This window comes from Conger conger, chromosome 1 (genome assembly GCF_963514075.1).
Source record: "Conger conger chromosome 1, fConCon1.1, whole genome shotgun sequence".
In the NCBI taxonomy this organism is placed as follows: domain Eukaryota; kingdom Metazoa; phylum Chordata; class Actinopteri; order Anguilliformes; family Congridae; genus Conger; species Conger conger.
The window spans coordinates 31,185,765-31,202,454 of NC_083760.1; the positions used below are offsets into that span (position 1 = coordinate 31,185,765).

Sequence of the window (16,690 nt, forward strand, 5' to 3'; positions counted from 1 at the left end):
GGAGCGTTTGCCCAACTCATTTGGTGTCCAGAAGCAGCGGTAAAAATCGAAAGTACAGAGGGAGAAATTGTCTAATTCTATAGCTACAAAGGCGGTAGTGCAGTACATCTGCAGTATTGTGATTTGAATAAAAGTGTAATCATCCATGTAATCAGGATTGGTATTTAATTGCCTAATTAAAGGACAATCTGCTAGGCAGTTTTCCGTTGCGGTTTTCTTAATTTCAAATGTTTTGGGGGTTTTTTTGGCAGATTTTGTTACCCATGGAAATGTTCAAGGATAATATGACAGTATGTTAATTATCCATAACGTACAGCCAACTATACCATGTTTAGGCATCAATTAAAAATTCAGCAGTGAAATAAAATGTATCAATAATGTTATTGCCCATTTATTGATTTAGTTCATCCCCATGCAAATCGGAATGGGTCATCCCAATGGTCTACCAGCTTATTTGAATTTACCACAAACCACCACTCAGAAGTTACAGATACCGTAGAATCTCCACTGCAAGCAACAACAAATAAATAAATAAAAATTAATACAAAATAAATCAATAATAAATAAATTTAAAAAAAACATTCTGTGCCCTGTTACTTGAATTACCATATACAACCCCGATACCAAACGTAGCCTGCAGATGTCCCCAGGCAACAACTTAATGTTCCCTGGAACTAAAGCACCAAACATTTGTTCTAATTAATCAATGGGGTATGTTCTATGAGCTCTCCTATGGGCGGCGGTAAGTCCGTTGCCACTTGAGCTAGGAGACAATATACAGATGCATAGATGAAGACATTTAATAGCCTATTGTCATTGCTAGTTTATGTCGGGTATGAGGAGGACTAGGACTAGACGCATACTCATATCATAGCATAACGTGTATGTTGTGTCTGTAGGGTGCATTTTGCAGGAATGTCTTCAAATTTGCGATGTGTGGTTTTGTTCCATTTAGGCATCTTCTCGTGACCAAACTGGGTGGTTTTTAAAGCATATTGTCACACCCAGTGCAAACACTGACAAACAAAATATTTTCTCAAATATTTGAACAGGAACCGTGATGTTGTATGATCAGCTAGATTCCTAGAACATATCGACTGAATAGACAGAATTCCATCCCTGTAATCGCAATAAGCTACGGGTCACTCTTCTTCGCGGTTGTTTGTCATAGTCTAATGTAGGCTACATATCATGTCAGTGTGGAGTATTACGTTAAACGACATTAAAGCCTGGGATACGATTCGCGTATGTTCCTCCTCTGAACGAAATTTGTTGATAGGCCCAAGCCTGTAAGTATCTCTCAACCCTTTAACCTATCATCACAATAGCCCTCCTTTTGGTTTGTGCGTTTTTAAGAAGATTTACACAGTCGAACTAACACGCTTTTTAAGTTATCTTGATCATATCATAATACGAAACATGTAACGTTAGATAAGGTTATCTAATCTTTAGTTATTTATTATAGAGCACAGTTTAGTACAACGCATCCAGGGTCAGACAACGTAAATAGCGACCAAATGTTGGCTTGTCTCATCTAAGCAAGAAAAAAAAAAAAAAAAGAACCGTTAATGGGACAAGAGGCACTGCAGTTTGGGAGGGATTCTTTTTAAAATTGTGCATATGTGCAAACTAAAGGGTAAAGGATTATAGACCCTGTGTTTGCCGATAGCTTGACGCGTTAGTTGAGAGCACAGGGACCGGTGATACGACCCGGGACACAAGGAAGGGTTTGCTTCCTTCATTCCTGAGCTCTGAGTTTACTTTAAGCGGCTGTCTAACTCGAACTCTGACAGGCAATACCGCGAGTGCGCCTGTATGCGATGCGGTGGGGGAAACGGGCGAGTGGAATTGGACAGAAATCGACCAAGAGGTAATAAACTCATCCCAACTGAAATTGCAGCTCTCACAAAGTTCCGGAAAAGATCCATCTTAAAGGTTAGTGCTTGTCTTGTAGAGCGTGTTGTAGGCAACACCTGTAACGAGCTGTGTTTCAACAGGAGAAAGTCTTGACTACGCATTTCAGCATAGTCGTTTTTGGGGGTTTTTTAAATAGCGGGCTTTCTTGAGTTTCATTATATTGAATTGTTCACTTCCAAATGCGATTCTCCCAGACAAAAATCTTATTTGTTTACGATCAAACAAGCGTATAAAATACTATAGTACACTGCGTTTTCCTCCCCAGTTTACTTGCAACCAAAATCCCTTTCTGTGAGTCCTGTTTTTTTGCATTGTTTTAAGATGTAGCTTTCACTCATCTTTTCTCATGCCGTGGTCTGTGAAAAAAAGGCTCCAGATTACGTCTAGCTCTTGCGGTCGGCAGAGTTTGGTGCTCTCAGGACTAATCCATTTATCAAATAATTAGATAGGAAATTGTGCCAGGTTTTCTCAAATTTAATCTCGAGGACAATGTGCCGGCTCCTTTTGAATGTAATTGTCAATGAGGTGGTTGAGCTAATAATTTAATACTGACCTTCATTTGACATCTCCGCAGTTGTTAATCATATTAATTGTGAAAGAAATGTGATGTTGGTGGTGTGTGGGAATAAAATATAGTGTGTTAATTAAACAAGAACATCAAGGCAGGCTCAACCTTAATTAGCAATTGAGTTCATTGTCCTTGGCTACATTGAAAAGCTAATTGGACCTCAGCTAAATTAAATGCCAAATTTGTATGACTGTGTTTAACAGGCATAAAATAAAGAAATCCTTAGCTTGTTCAATAATAAACACACTCCCAAAAACCTTTTTGACAAAAGACTTAACAGACAAAGGTGTGGTCTGAAATTTGGGGTTGCTTAAACTAATTAGGTTTAACAAACCTGACAGCGGAGGTTGACAGTGAAATCTTGAGAATAACCAAAGAAGAAGAACCAAACTGGCAAAGCTATATAATGGAGAGATTGGTGGTAGAGGGATTCCATGAATAAAACCAACTCAGCAGCATGTGCCAAAGCCACATACATGGTTGGGTTTGTTTTCACACCATAATTGCGTGGGACTGGCTGAGGGAGCTCTTTAAAGGGCAAGCAAGCTTCAGTCCAATTTAACCATCCCCATTGTTTTAAACCTTATCAAATATTTTCAAAAAGCTGAGTGAATGATGGAGAACTTTGTAACACCAAGTTTATGTGGTGCTAGAGTAGTAAAACGCCTTTTATTGTATTATATCATGTTTCCCTCTTCAGTATTTTGGACATGTAATAGTTTGACAGTTGTTCTGATCTGTCAAAGGGAATTAAGTCCCTATTGTTCAAAATTTCTCTATGCATTCTCTAACCAACTGTCTGCTTGGGTTTGTCTCACAGATCAGTAGTTAGTGGAGGCTTGTGAGAGGGAGGACAAGCTATCTTATTGTTTGGATATAATGATTATGGATTGCAGTTGTATAGTACCCTTAATCTCAAAGACCTTCACAGTGAAGGTGTGTGGGGAGGCGTTTCATTCTGCATAACAACACCCTGGGGATGCACTAGCATGCTCACCTGAAATGGAGGGGTGGTGGTTGGGGGGTGATTACATGACCAGCCTAAGACAGCCAGGTTGGAAATGTATGCAAGACACCTACTCTATATGATGTCTAATGATGTCCTCAACGACCATTTTGAGTCGGAACCCTAAACTGAGGTTCTATCTGATGGATTCTGCCACAACAGTGTCCCTGTTTAAGTAATGAGGAATTGCTTTTTATTTGGTTTTTAGCCAGATATAAGGACTGTCCCCTACTGGCCCTGCAACATCACAACCAGTCGCAACCTGTTTTCTTTGGCACTGACCTCCCCCAACCAACTGAATGAAGCTCATTCCTGCTTAGCTTCAGCTGCCCTGTGAACATTAGGAGAGGGTCAAAGGAAGGTAACTGTTTGCTTGAGTGGTGAACTGCATATCTCACACTGTGTACTGGGACAGTATGCAGTTTGCGCAGCTTTCAAACGTTGCACATGCCTCTGTACCATGTGACCAGGTTATGCGTTACTGATTTTAAACACCGTAATGCAGCCATCGCTATAAATCATCTGCAATCACGTCAGACATCTAGACCCAGACGTTAACCCTGAAGGTTTCAACAAAATCCACCACTGCACAAAAAAATGCAACTTCAAACAGTGGGTTTCAGCTCTGATTGATGACACTTGCACAGTAAGTCATAATCGCACACAAATATTTCCACAGTATTTCATTTCAGCAGGAAACTGATATGCATTACAGTGTTGATTGCTATAAGTGGATGTTTCTAGAGTCAACACTCAACACTCTCAACACATTAAAATGAATCAGCATGAAGTTGACGAGATGGCGATGGATATATAACAAGCATTCTTTACTAAAAGTATTTGGACAGTGACAGTTTTTGTTCTTGTGGTGCTACATTATAGCACATTGGATAGACTTCAAATGCCAATTCCCCACCTTGAACTTTTGTTAGCTTTCTTGTGCATCAACTAATAGTGCAAAGACGCATAGATGGCCAGGAAACAGCTGAGCAGCCAATTGTCACCTGATTTTTGCTCTATAAAAATTGAGATCTATGTATAAAAGGGACTATAATTTGTATACAGATCACCTGGTATGGATGCTAATACCCTCAAATCAAAGATGACCATCTGCACCTCATAGTTAATAAAATTCAAATTAAATTTCACATTCAATGTGCTGGAGTACAGAGCCCAAAATGAATATAGTCCAAATCAATTAGATTCCTTACGAAAGGTGAAATATTTGATTTGAAATACTCTTTCAACTGAAATGTGCATTCAACAATTGTTCTAAACTGCCGTAATTTATGGTTTGAGTACACTCAACTTCACTTTCCTATAGTAACAGGTTACACACTTGATGCAGCAAAGTTTAAGACATTGTTCTTAGCAGTGCACTTGTTCCTTTTGGTGGCTTATGGTGAACGGGGTTAAGAATTCAATGTTTGTTGCTGGGGCTGTTCCCTATAGGTGCATAAAATTATACCCCTAGCCAGAAATATATAATTCATTTGTACCTTTTTGGCTTAGAAATGGTCCTCATTTGTACTTTCAGGGTACATTTGGGAAATTATTGAGAGTGTGTGGATCCATGGGAACAGAAAGTGTGCAGAGGAAATGCACCGACTGTGCTGTGCTCTATTAAGCAAATTGGGTTTTTTTTTCCATGGAAACTATTCAAATGAGGATTTGCCAGTTGGTGTAACCTGAGAGTGTCCAGCGCTAAAGCTGCAGAGATGCAGAGGTTAACTCTCGTCCCCCACCACCCCCACGGGGATCCTTTAGAGATTTTGAGATTTAAAGAATGAATAACCAGGAAGGAGACACGTAGTGTATATGATGATAAGAAACTAGATACTTGCATGTAAACAACATTGTACCAGCGCCTCAACATTGAGCTGTATTTATAGATTTGTAAAACTGAGCGCAGGATCACATGGAGCATGCAAACATATATTTTTTTAAAACCAATAGATCTGAGGTAGATTACTGAAACATGTCAGCAGATTTCCATTCAATACACTTAATACATTTAACTCAAAGGAGTTGCTGTTTTTTCAATAAATTATAAATCTCCTTATTATAAATGTAGCGCTATTTCAGTTCCCTGCACTGGATATAAACTGCAGTGCCTTTTAGAAATCCACTGACCCTCCACAGTTCCCCCGCTGCAGCTTGGTAGGGAAGAATATTGCAGGAATCATTCTTGCATTCTTTATTGCATTCTTTATTGTTTAGGTGTTTTAGAACATTTCATCAGTCTTGGGATGAAATTGCACTGTAGCAGGTTCAGCCATTTCAGGTTTTACTGAAAGCAGGTTAGTGCGTCAATTTAGATAAAACAGGGGTTTTCCGCTTTGGATGTTCACTTGGATCTAGTGGTACTTGAAGTGCTATTAACATCCTTTTGGCTTTTGATAGAGACTTTGAATTAAATTAGTTACTGTAGTACTAAAGGGCAGGCTATGGGAATGGGACTGAACTGCTGTTTGAAAAGCAGCAAATTGGTTTGTATGGGAGGACATAGTGAAACGGATCTATCTGGTTCTTAAAGTCCTCTCTATTTGCAGATTAATCCCATCCCATGGTGGCTGAACTCAGGAGCACCTGAGGGAAACAAGCGGAAGACAGTGATAGAGGGGCAACGGTTCAGCTGTCCTTTTACCACTGCATCATGGGTAACTTCGGAAGTAAGGAGGTTCCTGCCGAAGGTAAGCTGCCTTTGACAGAAGGACTGACGTACGCATGCAAGGGCTCACACGTGCATGCATACAGTATGTATGTGGAAACACAGTCATACTGTGCATTCCTGGCATTTATCGAGAGTGACTTACATAAGTTTTTTCTTTTAAATGACATATTAGTTCATACATAGCTAATGGGTTAAGTACGTTTGCTCAAGAGTATATCTCATACTCTGCGTGAGAATCGAACATGCAACGTTTCGGTTAAAAACCCACCCTATATGTGTACACACAATTTGCATGCTCGTACAAACACATGCATTCACAGACATGTGCACATGCACTAATACAGATATAGCCATGCGCACTGCACGTGCGATCACACTTACATATAGTACACACACACACACGCACACACACATAGTAGACTCACAAGTATGTGAATAGGCAGTTTTCTCAGCTCCTCAGAGTCATCCTGTTCGCCTGCATTCTGGTTCCGAGAATCTAGCCAGTGCATCGCACTTTCACTAATTTCATTATAGACACGCCCATGCCGAGAGCCAAATACCACGTCTCTCCAGCTGGTCTGGCCCACGTGCGCCATCGATAACTCTCGTCACATTATCCCGAGAACAAAGAGCCGTCTAACCCCAAGGCTCAGCTGCATGATCTGACCTTTAGTCACCACAGCCGTGCGAGAAAGCCACTCACTCCCGATATCACGCCCATGCCGCCCGGCCTCGCCCGGTTCCCTCCGCGTCTCACCGGATGATGAATTGGCAGAACTCTTTGCCCGAGCCAAAGGGTTCAAAATGAGCACAAATATTGGCAATATTTTACATTTTTTAATCTGAGTGTTTGAGGATAGAAAATATTTACTCAGTGGCAGGACAGAATGTGTTTCCCTCAGTCACGTTGAGAAACCAGTCTCGTTTCTCAGCCGGGGTGTCATTGATAAAGATAGCTATTTGTTTCAGGATTGTTTTTGCATTGCTTCGTGCTCTCATTTTAAAGAAATACAGAATTATTGGCACCCATAAAAATTTAGTAAAAAAGGCTGTATATAATAAACAATATGCATCTCAAGTTTACATTTTTTATTCAGTAATCTCCTTTTTTCTGAAAAACACAGGTGCCAAAATTATTGGCACCCCAAACGATTATTATAAATAAAATCATTGAAACTGGCAATACAATTTTCTACATTGTGTCATTCAATCACTTCCTGTTTCCCTAGAGTATAGCAATGAGTTAACAGGCATGCAGAAATCCTTTGTCAACCATCAGTATGAGAAAAGCCAAAGAGCTGTCAATTCAGAAGACACAGTTGGTAATTGACCATCATTACCAAGTCGGGTAATGGGTAGAAAAACAGACATGAATGGTTAAACATACCACTTAGCACTGTAAGCACAACTAAAAGGTGTAAAACATATGGAATGGTGGCAAACTTGCCAAGAAAAGGACACAAGTGCAGTTAACACCATAATTCATTGGACTGTGACACATTTTTCGTTATTTTGGTTCTGTTCTCTAGCACTTTGTGTTTAAAAGGAAACTGGGGACTTTTTGCCTTCAGTCTCCTCTTCAGCCATACAGGCCTAAGCCATAACACCCCATCCACCATATTTCACGGGTGAGGTGCTATGTTTTGGATCATGGGCATTTCCGTTTTGTCTCTACACTTTCCTCTTCCGATCCCTCTGGTACATGTTAATCTTTGTCTCATCTTTAGACTTTGTTCCAGAACTGTTGGGGCTCTTTTAGGTGCTTTTTTAGCAAACTGTAATCTCGCCTTTCTGTTCTTCAGGCATATCACTGGGTTGCATCTTGTTGTGTACCCTCTGTAGTTCTGCTGGTGTAGTCCTCTATGCTAGACTTTGACACATCTACAGCTGCATCCAGGACAGTGTTTTTGATCGGTTGGGCCCTTGTCAGGAGGGTTTTCTTCACCATAGAGTATTCCCCAGTGGTCTTCCTTGGGCTACCTTCTTCGGTTGATTCCATTGAATCGTTAATAAAGCAAACTTGCTTTATATGTGTAGTAAAATAAAGCTTATATCAACTGTATTCTTTTTTAGCAGAATTTTTTGTGCAAATTTATTAAGGGTGCCAATAAATCTGGAGCCCAATGTATTTTGAAATAAATTGCCAAAGTTTATATAAGAATAATAATAATAATAATGCTATGGCTGTTAAACTGTTCTATTTTGTATAATAAAGACTTGTCCTTAACCAAAAATGTTAAGTCATGGACCTGGATATGATATTATTTTGTTGGTGAGCCACATTATATGAGAAATAAATCATTTTCACTTATTGAAAAATATGTGCACTTGAGTATATCTCCAAAATCAAAAGTGTCAGTTCAGGTATATCATCCTACATTATATGGAGTAACCATATTATAGAGCAATGTCAATTGGTCATGCCATTGTTTTACAATATAGTGTGTAGAAATAATAGAGTACCAGTCAGAAATATGCTCAGAGAACTAAAAGGCTTTTTTGACGATACTGCTTTTACTGTCTGTCAATTTAACATACATTCAGTGATCGTTTTATTAGGTAGACCTGTACGCCAGCTTGTTAATGCAAATCATCCAATCATGTGGAAGCAACTAAATGCATAAAGGCATGCAGACGTGGTCAAGAGGTTCAGTTGTTTATCAGACCAAATGTCAGAATGGGGAAGAAATCTGATCTAAGTGACTTTAACCGTGAAATGGTTTTTGGTATCAGACAGGGTGGTTTGAGTGTCTCAGAAACAGCTGATCTCCTGGGATTTTCACACACAGCAGCCTCTCGAGTTTGCAGAGAATTGTGTGAAAAACAAAAAACATCCAGTGAGCAGAAGTTCTGCAGGCAGAAATGCGTTGTTAGTTAGAGAGGTCACTGGTTGAAGCTGACAGGAAGGTGACAGTAACGGAAATAACCACACATTACAACAGTGGTATGCAGAACAGCATCTCTGAACACACAATGTGTCAAACCTCTTAAGTGGATAGGCTACAGCAGTAGAAGATTTAAGTCTAAAAAATAAGTCTAATGAATTCCTAATGAAGTGCTCACTGATTGTATTTCAGAGTCACAAGTCTCCCTAGAAAATTATCCCATGTTCAGAAATAAAAGAGTTATTTGACAGAGATTAAAAGGAGTGCTTTTTGACACAAAATGCGTCATTAGGCTTCAAAGGGTTAACAGCAGAATTACCTTCACAGTGGCCTTACCATGAGCTAGCTGGCTAGCGGTTTACAGACATGCAATACAGATGTAAAAGTATAATTGTCTTTGCATTGCCATGATATCGGGCTAATTAACTGGGTGGAGCACTGAACTCAGTTGCCAAATTTGCAGAAGAGGCTGGTGACATGCAATTGGCTGAAGCTTGAGTGGAGTACTGTGTGCTGCAGCCTCAACCGTCTTGTCTTGTCAACCATCAGGGCAAGAAAGATTGATTGAAGACAAACAAACAATAAATAAGTTACTGTTATTCATCATAAGTGTTAACACATTACTTTTGAGAACCATAATAATAAGACCTGCATGCTTTTTGTGGTAATAATATCTCATATCTCTCCTTCTCTCTCTCTTGCTCTCTCTCTGTCTCTCACAAAACTGGGGCTCATCTAGATTTGTTCCATTCCCTCCCTTCCTCTCCAATCACCGCAACATTTCAGGGGGCACCCCTGCCTCTAGCCTCCTCCCCCAAGAAGCCAGACAGTTTAAAGCTAAGGAGTCCAAGGGGATCGTATAAGGAACGTAACCCCCACATCCCGAATTCCACTTTCGCTGTAACCTCGAAGAATGGCGCCCAGCCCAACCAGACAGGAAGTGATGGGGACGGTAGCCCCGGTAGCCCTTCCTCCTCTGGACATTGCCCCATCTCCAGCCCCCTCTCAGAGCCGGACCAAGTGGATGGTGGACAGAAGCCATTGGCAGCAGTGAGGAACAGGAAGGAAGGCGGACATGAGGACACGCGGGGGGATGTATCTGCCCTGAAGAGGCTGCTGCAAGAGTGCAGGACAACTCTGGATTTGACTCCTGACGATGATGAGAATGGGGCACAGGGTGCTGCAGGTGTGTACCTATTACTACAGTTGGGCATTCCAATTAGGAAATGAAACAAAGAGGGCAGCCAAAACGATTCAAATGTAACACTGTGAGCTAACGTGCCCAGGTAAGAATAGAGAAGGTGTGGCAGAGCTTCCATTTTGTTAGAATTCTGACCTTTCCAATATTTCATAGCAATGATGAGTTAGACATCTATGTAGAACAGAAATATCTATTGTGGATCATTACCACCCCCATCATCTATCAAAAAGTGAAAGAAAATGCATATGCTTATGAATAATGTGGCACACCTGACAACACACCTGGGCCCATTTCAAACCCCTGAGGGACACCATAGCCACTAGCAACACAAAGACAAACAGTGCCCTCCATAATGTTTGAGGAGGTCCAATGAGTTTAGAGACATTTGCTTGAACTTGGGCAGATAAGATATTTCTGTACACTTTAGAATGAATTCTGCTGCTGCTCAAATCAATACAATTGCATAATCAATGAAGTGAAGTGAGCCGCCACCTGTGGCAGCCATACATGCCCAACACCCCCACCACCCTGTTTTACAGATGAGGTCGTTTTGGGTCCTGGGTTCCTTTGCACTTGCCATCACTCTGATATAAGTGAATCATGGTCTCATCAGTCGAAAATACCATATTGCCACTGTAGTTCTGTTCGTCAGCTCTTCTGTGGATAGTTGTCACTGACACATCCACACCCGAGTGTTTCTTTTCTGATCGGACAGGTGTTTCATTATAGTGAAAATTCTTCAATCATCAACTGTAGAGGTCTTCCTTGGCCTACCTGATCCTTTGTCGTTACTCAGCATACCAGCGCTCTCTTTGTTATTACTTATGTTCCAAACAGTAGATTTTGGCAAACCTAAGGTTTGGCCTCTGTCTGTGACTGTTTGTCTTATTTCTTGAAGAACATTATGGTGCTCCAAAATGAGACTGATTTCTGCATTTGAAAACCAAACTCTTCATGAATGTTGAATGGTGAAATTGATGAAATTTCATCTGATTGGTGTCTGATAACTTTGTGCGTTTGCTTCCTGTGTCAGACCTGCTGAGATGTATCCTTGTGGAAAGAGGGGAGCTGGTGAAGGAAGTTCAGAGCCTAAAGGAGACCATGAAGGTAGGCCCACTCAGTCAGTTCCCTTGAGACCCCCGCTACTTCCTCTCACCCAGAGTGGGACAGAGATCCTTCTGATAGACTGATTGGAATTCCAAAGTTCAAAAATATCTTTCTAAAGATTTCTTAAAGTAAAAATGCATTTAAAACCTGTTGTTTTTATTTTGCACGAATCACTGCCTGAAATGACCTTGGTTGTCATAAGAATGTAAATACAAAATTCTTAGGTTATATTTATGATAAGTTTACCGAGTTCAATCTTAATTGTGGCGATAATGGACTGAGTCCTCCACCCATAAACACAATAGTGCGGAGAGTGGGAGATAGAGTGATGTCATTATCGGCAGCTTCCTGACTGATGGCACTTAGAGCAGCTCAGAGGGAAGGGGCTAGTAGATCTCAATGATTTTATTCCCCTCAGTTCCTCACAAAGCACGCTCTGTCCAGATGGAGGAGCGCAGAGGGTCTGCATTCCTTGTCCATTGCTTGCTGTTGTGGCATTCCTCTGTGATTGCGATTAATTCCTGTCTTCTCCTTTTTTGTAATTTCCTGTTGAATCATAGCCCACCCTTGTGTGTGTGTCTGTGTGTTGCTCATGTGGACAAGTTACTCTGGGGTTCTATCCTTATATATACGTATGTTTATTATATGTTTCACAGTCAAAGTTTCCCTACAGTCTCTTCTTCAGGTGTCTGCTAAAGAAAGAACAGACATGTTAGGCTGTGCAGGCCAAGAGCCTATGCCCTTCTAGAACCATGTTTGTTTGCTGCCATAGCACACACACACACACACACACACACACACACTTAATGTCCCTTATTCCCATGAGAGCATAGGACTCAGCTTAACCAAAACAAGCAGGAGTGGGAGTCCCGAAAACAGAAGGCACTGAATGTGCTGTTTAATCATCAGTTTGGGGAAGTACAGTACTGTTCCTGCGACAAAAATGAAACAGAATTTTGTTCTAATGTACAGCCGAGAAATCCACGGGAAGAGAAATTGGTGCATCGCAGCGGTCTCCGTGTGTGTCCAAGGGTGCGGACGGACAGATGGACACGGCAGAGCGTGGGCGTCAGGTTTCCTTCCCCCTTTTTTCCGCGCCACTCTTTTCTGTCCCTCCTTCTCTCCCTCCCTTCCTCATGCTCTGCAGCTTGCAGAAACTCAAATAATTACCTCACTGCTGCTGCAGCCTTTCTCGTACTCTCTCCCCCTGGAGACGCTGAGATATGGTTTCCAAGGCGGGGACGCAAGCCCCGATCACGCCCTGGCCCACACTGCTTCGCCTGGGATGTTTCTCAAAACCGTACTGCAGATGGGATTGATTTCAGGTCCTCGGGCCTGACCAATGGGATCGCCGGTTCCAGTTTTACTGCATGAGACCCTAGCCCGAGTAGTACAGTATAAATATGCATGCCTGCTGAGTCGAGAGGGATTTTGGGGTGACCGTAAAAACCTGGCAACAGTAAATATATATATATAGAGAGAGAGAGTGAGCGTGGGAGCGTGCCTCGGTTTTGCGAAAGAGCTGGTGTTTGGCGTGAGAGACGCAGGCAGTGTGTGCAGTGAGATCCTCCCTTCGTGTGTGAGAGAATGAGGGTGTGGATAAGCAGTGAGGTGTGATACATTGAAGAAATGATGAAGAAATAATCCTAGGGCATGCTGTGTGTGCGTACATGTGTGTGTGTGTGTGTGTGTGTGTGTGTGTGTGTGTGTATATGAGTGCATGTGTGCGTTGGTTTGAATGTGAGATTGACCAGTCCTCTGGGTTGTGCATGGGAAAGCAATGGGTCGGGTTGGCTATGTGGAGATAATTGTGGCATGTGAGAAAGCAAGTGGGTCTCCATGGTTGTATTCAGCTAATAGTGGCATTGCTTGTTTTCCTTGAGCCTGGCTCCAGAAACATCAGCCGTGTGTAAGGAAACCATTCCCATGGGATTTGAAAATTACATTACATTCAATTTTATTTTGCAGGCACTTCACTTCCAAAGTGAAAAGTGTTATTAGAAATGAACACTCCTCATACTGCCAGTCTGATTGGTGGTTAAATGGAGAAGCAGGAGGTATTACTCGTGAAGCTGTCACCCCGGTCATTATTCACAGTGTGAGTGGTTTGGTTTTACATAGGCTTCATTGGGTTGCACTAGGAACTACCTCCTTTTGAGAATGACGTAATCTTGGTGTAGAGTAAGGAATGAGTAGCTCACTGAGATATTCTGCAGCCAAGCCTTTTAATGCTTTATAAGTTAACAACATGATCTTGTAATCAATTCTAAATTTAAAGGTACAATAGGCAGGATTTATGTGTTAAAACATTGTTACAAGACCATTGTAAATCCCTTCCTATCAGTTATAAGACCGGAATGACCCATTGTACCTTTAATAGTTTGCCAATGAAGGATTTTGAGCACCGCACTGATATGCTCACATTTCTTAGTTCTAGTAAGAACTGAATTCTGCACAAGCTGAAGGCGTTTCAGAGCTGAATTAGTGCAACCAGACAGTAAATTATCACAATAAACCAACCGTGAGGTAACAAATGCATGCACCGTCTGTTCAGCATCCTGGAGGGACAACATCTTCCTTAATTTGGAAATGTTCCTGGAAGGCCACTCTGGCCACTCTGGTGATATTATTAATATGGGCCTGGAAAGATAGTTCTGAAATAATCGTTACACAAAGGTTTTTAACAACCGCTTTAGGAACCATCTATTTTTTTTTAAAAACTGCAGGAATTTATCTCGAAGTGATTTGGGACCTATTGTCAGTATATCAGTCTTATTTGAATTTAATAGGAAAAACTTTTGGGTCATCCAAGCCTTAACATCTTTAAGGCAGGCCTCCAATTTGGCTAGCTGGACAGCTTCACCTGGCTAAAAAGACATGTAAAGTTCTGTATCATCTGCATAGCAATGGTATTCAACACCATGTCTGCTTATGATGTTCCCAAGAGGGAACATGCAAAGAGAAAAGCGAAAAGGACCCAAAACCACATAAGAGCTTGTCCAGTAATGCCAACTCATTTTTCCAGCCTACAGAGGAGAATGTGTTTGTCTATGTTATCAAAGGCAGCACTTAGGTCAAGTAGGACAAGAATAGATACTGCCACAGTCCAGGGAGAGAAACAAATTGTTCATTACTAAGGTGAGGGTTGTTTCAGTGCTATGGTGCTTCCTAAACCCAGACTGAAACTTCTTGTATACATTGTTGGCCTGTAGGAAAGAAGAAAGCTGATGAACTACACATTTCTCAAGGATCTTTGATAAAAAAGGGAGGTTTGAAATAGGTCTATAATTGGTTAGGACAGTGGGATCCTGATTTGGTTTCTTGAGTAATGGCTTGATTATCTTCAAAGGTATGGGGACATAACCTGATGACAGTGAATTATGTGAAGACTTGGTTTACAAAGAACAGGCAGAAGCTCCTTCAGTAACTTTTTAGGTATAAGGTCAAGGAGACATGTGAATGATTTGGAAGAATAAACTAACTTGATAAGTTCACTCTGAGGTATGGGAGTAAGGGATTGGAGTTAATAAGGCTACCACTGACTGGGGTAGAGACAGATATCTTGTCTCTAATTCCAATTATCTTATCACTAAAGAAATTCAAGAACTCATTACTACTTCAAGAAGCTGGAATTTGAGGATTGGTTGTTGCATGATTATTAGTTAGTATCACACAAGAAAGAAGTGGGTTTGCAGTGTGTGGATATACTAAATGTGTGGGTGAGTGTGTGTCTCTGTCAGGGCCAGTGTGTTTTCGACACTTTTGTCAGAATGTGTATGCACATGTGTGCTAGCATTTCTGTTTAAACCGTGAGTGTAACTGCGTGTGTGATTGTGCATGCATGTAAGTTTGTGCGTGTGTGCTCGTTGCTGTCAGAGAACAGAGACAGCCTTTTGTTTCTGCATTGTGTGTGTCTGCAGTGGAAGCATAATGGTCTCCAGCTGTGGTGTGGGGGCTCTGCTCTGACATCTGGCTAAAACTCCGGTCCTCCTCCCCTCTCCAATGACCGGACCCACCCTCTGTCTCGCCCTTCTTGTGTCCTCTCCCTGCTCTCTGCCATGGTGCTCCAGCGTGAATCCGCATAGTTCCACAGTCTGTGAGCTGCCCTGGCCCAAACCGACCACAGCCAAAGCATACCATTCGGCCCTGGGTCAGAAACTTGCTTGTTTTGGATTCAAGTACTTTTCTATGCTTTACTGATCATCTGGTGTATTTTGAGATACTCTCAAAAAGTGCAAACCCTGCCTTCTGGTCCTCTCAGTTGGCTCAATTGTGGCAGGCAAGATCAATCGAGCACAGAAAAGTATTTGACTCGAAAACAATTACGTATTGAACCCAGGTATGATACCATTATACTCCAAAACCTAGGCCTCTGCTGAACTCCAAACCGGCTACCATAGATGTTCTGTGTACTGTACTGACCAGACGTGCCTTCAAGACAGCGAATGTTCATGGCAAACTATGTTTCCAGAAAACAGATACTGCGGATAATATATTTTAGTTCAACACGCTCTACCTTTTCAAACTGTTATCTAACATTAACATTTGTGATGAACATAAAAAAGTTAGTAACATTAGTTTGCCATCTTGAACACACGTCAGATATTATACTCAATATTCCCTATATCAGAGGTTCTATCTTCTATTTTCTACACTCAGGAGAAAGCTTACTGACTTGCTGGCTCATTCATGAAGGGGTGTGGTTTAAGACCATTCAGGGGGTTCCCAAGTGGCTCCTTTGGCAATTTTCACCTTGGCACAGCATCCCACAGTCTAAAATGAATCCTGACATTGCCTGCGCCAGTTGGCCAGCTGTGCCCAGGGGTCACATAGGGTGGCACACAATTCGCCATGGGGCTCATTCAAATAACTTTCTTCTTTCTTCCTTTACATTACATTACAGCCATTTGACAGACACTCTTATCCAGGGAAGTATGTATACAGTTCCTAGTGCTAGGAGTGACCATATAGATAATATATTATATTAATCTGATGAGAACAAACAAATAAAAGCAGTAATAAAACAGTCTTGGTAAATATAACACTAGCAGTGACAAAACGAGTATACACAAATTAAATAACTTTGACAAACGGTTTATATAGCTAGTAGTGTAAGTGCAAAGAGGGAGGCCCCAGAGGTCCTGGGGTGGCAGAAAGGAGAGGATTGGCAGGCATGTAAAACTATAGAACGAGCCGCTCCTACTCAACTTTCTTCCTTCTTTTCTAACAACAACCTGCTAGACCCCCATCAGTCTGGCTTCAGATCGGGCCACTCGACAGAGACTGCGCTCCTCTCCGTCAGTGAGTCACTTCATGCCGCACGAGCAGCCTC

General features: G+C 41.5%; 1 protein-coding gene across 6 annotated transcripts in view; it reads left to right on the top strand.

Moving 5' to 3' along the window:
* Nucleotides 1-718: 718 nt before the first annotated feature.
* The window catches only part of si:ch211-195o20.7 (cytospin-A), a 38,544-nt gene continuing 22,572 nt past the window's right edge, over nt 719-16,690 (top strand). The window contains exons 1-5 of one of the 6 annotated variants that reach the window (XM_061251537.1): nt 719-742; nt 1,794-1,935; nt 6,044-6,184; nt 9,790-10,236; nt 11,285-11,358. In XM_061251537.1, the coding sequence (XP_061107521.1) occupies nt 6,148-6,184; nt 9,790-10,236; nt 11,285-11,358 (558 nt within the window). In that variant the 5' untranslated portion in view covers nt 719-742; nt 1,794-1,935; nt 6,044-6,147. Of the gene's footprint in view, nt 743-862; nt 1,290-1,550; nt 1,936-3,699; nt 3,853-6,043; nt 6,185-9,789; nt 10,237-11,284; nt 11,359-16,690 lie in introns of those variants that run through there. The other 5 variants (XM_061251528.1, XM_061251546.1, XM_061251572.1 and 2 more) reach the window with 5 other exon arrangements.